The sequence below is a fragment of the Volvox carteri genome (genome assembly GCF_000143455.1).
Source record: "Volvox carteri f. nagariensis unplaced genomic scaffold VOLCAscaffold_72, whole genome shotgun sequence".
NCBI lineage: Eukaryota > Viridiplantae > Chlorophyta > Chlorophyceae > Chlamydomonadales > Volvocaceae > Volvox > Volvox carteri.
In genome coordinates, this window is record NW_003307615.1 from 45409 (window position 1) to 51466 (window position 6058).

General features: G+C 61.5%; 1 protein-coding gene across 1 annotated transcript in view; it reads right to left on the reverse strand.

Annotated features, from left to right (window-relative positions):
- VOLCADRAFT_107628 (uncharacterized protein) overlaps positions 1–6058 on the reverse strand; it is a gene marked incomplete at both ends in the record, with an annotated part of 22170 nt that continues 16112 nt past the window's right edge. Inside the window, 10 exons of the mRNA XM_002957313.1 lie at positions 1–617; positions 681–1825; positions 2034–2110; positions 2517–2705; positions 2898–3208; positions 3603–3837; positions 4165–4215; positions 4597–4708; positions 5184–5336; positions 5915–5934. Coding sequence (XP_002957359.1) covers positions 1–617; positions 681–1825; positions 2034–2110; positions 2517–2705; positions 2898–3208; positions 3603–3837; positions 4165–4215; positions 4597–4708; positions 5184–5336; positions 5915–5934 — 2910 coding nt within the window. The remainder of the gene's footprint in view (positions 618–680; positions 1826–2033; positions 2111–2516; positions 2706–2897; positions 3209–3602; positions 3838–4164; positions 4216–4596; positions 4709–5183; positions 5337–5914; positions 5935–6058) is intronic.

The following is a 6058-nucleotide window of genomic DNA, read 5'->3' on the forward strand; positions in this document are numbered from 1 at the left end:
TCAGCGTCGCCCCACTTCCAGTCCACCCAGGGGATCGAGCAACACCATCGGGGCAGTGGTGACATCCGGAACCCGGACTGCAGCCGGCGCCTGGGTCCCTGTGGTCCTCGCAGGCGGTTCTGCGCTAGTGGTTCCGTACTCCTGCTGCTCCTGCGGCTGGAGTGGGGACGGCGGCTGCGGCTCCTGCTCCTCTCCTGCCGAACTCGCCTCCGCATCCAGCGCTTCCGCTCCCGTCATCGTCATCGGTAGTGCTGCTCCAGCGACCGGCGTCGATGTTGACGGCAACGACAGTGCGTCCTGGGCCCCAGTCCCAGTCAGGGCAGCTTCCTCACGTGCTGCAACTGCAGCCCCCTGAACATTGCTTGTACTTGCCCGCGGTTCAACAAGAGCCTCGCCAGAGCCAATGACGAGGGAGGCTGCTGCCGCTTCAGACTCCGTCGTCAGACCGACCATTGTCCCGTCAGCGAACCCCTCGACCTGTGCGACGGCATCAACCGCGAGTGAGGCTGCTCGCTCCGTCGCTGGCGCCGCTGCTGCTGCTGCTGCTCCGGAGTCCGCTGCTGCTGCTGCTGCCCGGTGCTGGCAATCTGCATCGCCCTCCACGGATTGGGACTGTACTGTGGAAGCTAAGGTTGTGTCCAGGGACACGGACATCGCTGCGGGTGTAGACGCATACCCACCTTGCTCTCCTGTTGCCGAGCGGTCATCGCCATCACCTGGTTTGGGCCCATTGATGGCATCGTTACGGGCCGGTACGGAGCTGCCGCCGTCCTGCAGCGATCGCCGCCGTTCCACAGGCGGCGGCTGCTCCTGCTGCTGCTGTGGGGGGGGCGACATTAGGATGGCAGGAACTTTGCTAGACAATAGAGTGACTGATGACGATGCTGCGTCGCTGTCGGATGCATTGCGGATAGCAGCACTGAATGGCTCCCCAGACTCTGTAGACAGCCGTTGCATATCGTCAGATACATCGCGTCCACCATAGCCGGAAGTCGTTGCCGGCGTGGCTGCCGCGACAACCGCGGTTCCGGCCGGCACCATTGGCACCGCCAAGGGCGGTGGCCCGACACAGGCTGCCGTATCGGGATGACGCGCAGGCGCCACTGGCGGCGGTGCAAGCCGGGCGTCGGGACTTGCACCAGTCGCGACAATGCTCACTGAGGCTGGCGACTGCAGCACCGAAACGGGGACGGTGACGGCGGCGGGTAGCTCTCCCGCTGCCGCCGGCCCTGGCGGCGCCGTGGTGGGGTTGGCAGCTGCAGCAGGAGCGCCACCCAGTCCCGCGCTCCCCGCCGGCACGGGCCGGGCCTGGCCATCCGTCGGCAGCAAGCCGTAATGTTTGGTGTAAAAGGTGGTGAGGCGGGTTACATAGCTGCTGGATCTTGAGGAGTCCAATGGCAATGACAATAACGCCTGCAACATGAACAGCGCATTCGCACGCCGACTGGCTTCCCATGCCGCCGTTGCCAGCGCTTGCGCCTCCACTGCAGCAGTTGCCGCCGCTGTGGCGGCTGCGCCGCTGCTTCCCAAGCCCCGCAGCAGCCCTGACGCACCCGACGGAAGCGGCGCCGACGGGGACGGTACCACCGTCGGCGGCGTCAGGCTGTCCAGCAGCCCCGCCAACGACTCGCTGCATGCCGCCGCCACACGGCCAAAAATGTACGACACCTCCTCCGGCTGCAGGATGGGTTGCAGTACGGAGCGCAGCGTGCCGAGCTGTCGCGCCAGCAGACGCAGCGCCTCGGAGGGCACTGGCTGCGCGGCTTGCTGGGCTTGGAGCGATGCCGCAGCGCGCCCCCACGCATCCGAATCTGCAGATATTTGCCTGCGGTTGGGATGGCGGGAAACACTTGAACTATTGAACTGTTGGGTTCTAGATTAGGGCGTTATTCAGTAGTCCTTCTGTAAGTGAGAGAGCCCGGCACCAGAGTGCCCTCTGCTGGCCCGGGGCCCCGCCCTCGCACTCAGGTGCCCAGGTCAGAAGACCTCCTAATGGCCCCATCACACCGCACTCGCCCGCACGGGTGCCTCACCTGCACGCCGCCAGCACCCGGTCCTGCATAATGTCCACCAGTTTGCCGTGGATCTCCTCCACATGCAGATTCAGATCCTGGGGAAGAAGGGCACCAAGTCAGGGGGGGTCAGGGGGGGTCTGGGCAGAGGGATATCCATTCCGTGGTGTTCCATCCATTGTTTCTTTATACTGGTGTAATAGTGCCGGCAAAAACAGATCTCTATACTCTATGCCCAGTTTAGAGCAGCCATGTACTAATACAGATATAATGCAGCCTCGCCACTGTCCTGTTCTACCTACTTCTTCCTCTTGCTGTCGTTGTTTGCCACTAACAACAACATACGGCGTTGATCTGCGCTACAACTCCACGGGCGCTCAAATCTTAACACGCAAATGCACACGTAGAGATATCTGCGAAGCGTTTTGAGTTTTCAACGTAAGTGGTGCCCCTTTCGGACACACGAACACATACATACAAACGTACACACACGCGACTACATACCTGCGCCAGCCGGTCAAACTCCGGCATGAGCAGCGCCCGCCGCGGTGCCTCCGCAATGGCCGCCGCCAGCTGCCACCTCAGCAGCGGCAACACCGCCAGCAGCGCCGCAAGCGACTGAGCTGCCAGAGCTAGGTGCTTGGCTGATATGGACTTGAGGCCGGCAGTGCGCATGGCACCCGCACCTAGGACCTGGACATAATTCACAATGTTCCAAGCCCACGCGAGCGCTCTTGGTCGCACTAAGAGGATCGAGGGAGCGGAGAATGCTTCGACGAGGGCATGGAGAGAAGGGAGAGAAATGAAAAGGGGGCCCAGCCCCGTGGCCAACTCATCCCGGCCACCACCAACATCGCCTCTCACCAGAAGTCCCTACCACCCCACCTGCTGTGCAGTAACGGTGTTGAAGCTCCGCAACAGCTCCATGCAGCGCTGCGCCACATCCGGACCCACAGTGGAAAGCGCCCAACTGGCAGCCTGGGATGGCGCCTGTCCGGCAACTGCCCCCCACCGCCGTAACGTTGCTGTGCCGGCCCCGCTGACCGCCTCTGCCGCGGCCGTCAATGCCGCCGCCGTGGCCGCGGTAGGCGGCGGCGAAGCCGGCAAAAGGCCCATGTAGTGCTCGTCCAGGAGCTTCAGCAGCATCAGCAGGGCGTTGACTGGCCAGTAGTGGCGGCCGCCCAGTCTCAACAAACCTGAGCAGCAGCGACAGAGCGGTACAGACATTACCTTGGGGGACCTAACCGCAGCGCCCCTACCTCATCCTCCCCCACCTCGCACAACAGAGAGTGCAATCTGTGACCGCTGCACCCATATACACACATACGACCCCTTGCCGCATAACAGCAACCCCTGTGAGTGCCTACGGGCCTCCGGGCCCCCGTTCAGTCCCCCACACCCGTTAAACTCCATTCAGCCATCGCATCCATCATCGCCCAGTTCTCCACTCTTCCAACCCCAAACGCACTGCACAGTCTTAACCTCGGCTTCTTACCTGGGGCCCCACCTGGATTCTTCATGCATGATCCACACCCTCAACCCCCACATATACACTCCATAACCACAACACCACAACACGTATGCAATCACCTTGCGTAGGTCGCTGCCCCTCGAGCTTCCCGTCGGCCGCCCCAGACGCCGCCTTGGCCTGCTCCTGCCCCTCCCGCCGCTGCTGCTGCGCCATCTCGTCCCCCTCCTGCAGCTGCTGCTGTGGCGACTGTGGCCTGGCTCCCGGACACCTGTCCTCCAAACGGTCCACTATGGCTTGGAATGACGCATGAGCCTCCGCTGGCACCCACTGCTCCGCCTCCAGCAGGTGCTGCATCTGCGGACATGCAGGGGAAGGGAAAGGGGGCGTCATGGGAGTTTAGGGCTCAGGTGGAGAGAGAGGGGGAGCGAACCAGAAGTCAACCGAGCGCCAATGCGAACGTGGAACCCTACCAGGAAACGGAACTTTATCATTGTTACCAACTTTATTTAACTCATTTGTAAATTACTTCAGAATTCTTACCCGGTGACCCGGTGGCGTGGATTGCCGACAGAGGTCTGCTATGCACACGCATGTGCATGTGCGTGCTTCTCTGCCCTGGTCCCCCATTTCGGGGCTCCGAAACCTGACCGTCCCTTTCCATTCCGTTTCGTTCCCTTCTACCTGCATGGCGCATCTCGAGTGAGTGTTCTCCAGATGGGCCCGACACAGCGCCTGTGTGTGAAGAGGGCCCCACAGCGGCGCAGGCAAGGCATAAACACCCCGGGGTGGGGTTGGAGGGGAAAGAGGAAGCGACGTCTGCCAGGTGCGCAGGTGGCGCCGTGGAGAGCAGTAAAACATGGTGGTGCCTCCAAGGGAAACGACCCGCCTCAAAAGTCTCCCTCATCGCATCTCCTCCTCGTCTCATCACAGCCGGCTTTCCTCCCTCCGCACATCTCGCCCCTGCGGACCCCAGTTGGGGTGGACCGCCCCCGGGACCCCACCCTCACCCTCACCCTCACCCTCACCCTCGCCCTCACCCTCACCCTCACCCTCACCCTCACCCTCACCCTCACCCTCACCCTCACCCTCACCCTCACCCTCACCCTCACCCACCTGCAGAGTGGGCCTCAATGCCGCCCCCGGTCTCAGTCCGTGCATGTCGGGTAGCGCGGCGAAGGCCTCACACGCGGACAGCAACGCACGGAACTCGTACACCTTGAGCCGGCTGAGGGGAGGGGAGGGTGCGGGGAAAAGGGGGTTGAGAGATATTACCATTATATGTTCCATGGAGCGTCTGCTTGGATGGACACGCGGCCGAATGCCGCTGGAAGCCACACAGTGGCGTGGGAGAGAGCAAAGGCAGAACATCACAGTGATGGTGATCCTTGGTTCTGGAATGCGCATGTACGTGCGCGCGCGCGTATGTGTGTATGTGTGTGTGCGTGTGTATGTGCGACGCGCGTGTATATTTCCGCCCCACAGTATGCGGAATCCAGTCCAGACCCCACCGCGAGATCCCTCCACCGCCATCATTTGTCGCTGCGCCGCAATCCGCTGCACCACACCATAAATTCACACACATATATATATATAGTGGCCGCGCCGGTATGTATATATACATATACTTACGTATATACATACACACATACGCCGCTTCCTACCTGTGCACGTCGCTTCGCGCCGCCATGAGTTTGGCCCACCTCCCCGTGGCGACATCCACCACCGCCTGCAGCGCCGAGTGCACCTCCCTCTTCGGTGTCACCAGTGCGGCTGCGGGCGCCCTGCCGCCGCGCAGCGCGTCCTCCACTAACGTCCCCACCAGCAGGGTGTGAGCTAGGTAGGCCTCAACCATACTGGGACACCGGGACAGGAGAGGAGGCAGGGGGGCAGGGAGGGGGGACGGCACGGAAAAGGGGGAATATTTGCAAGAAGCCAAGGATAATCTGCCGATGTCCAAAGCACAGCAGCACGTAAAGAGGGAGATGGGGACGTAATCGAGTTACTAACCAAGTGATCATGTTATAAAATAGGAAAGGGACCCGGGAAGCAAGATGAATGTGGATGGGAAGAGGAAGCATATTGAAAAGTACGGCGCAATTTGCAGGTGTGAACAGCTCGGCCGTAGCAGCCCGTGGAAAGGAGACAGAGGTAAAAAAATTGGGGATTAGGCAGGGAGGTAGGGAGAGTGCGCGTGCGTGTGTTTTATATGTGTGTATAAGCTACATATGTCCTATGTTTGGCATTTTCGGGTACATCATGGGTTAGTTTATGGCTTCGGGGGAGAAGTTGGTTTGGGCTTAGCCATGCTGTAGCTGCTCCTGACTGCAAGCTGTCACTGCACCGCCCCTGCTGCGCTGTGACGCGGCGTGCCATTCCGCGCGGCGCACCGCTCCCTAAGCCATGGAGGCCCCTCTCCCCCTCCCCCCCCCACCTGGTGATGACCATCAGGATCTGCATGAAGCCCAGGTGCGGCAGCACAGCCAACTTCTCAGCAAGAGACATATCCACACCGACACCAACACCGCCTCCGCTGCCCATGCCACCGTCGACACCCATGAGCATCCCCGCATCGGCG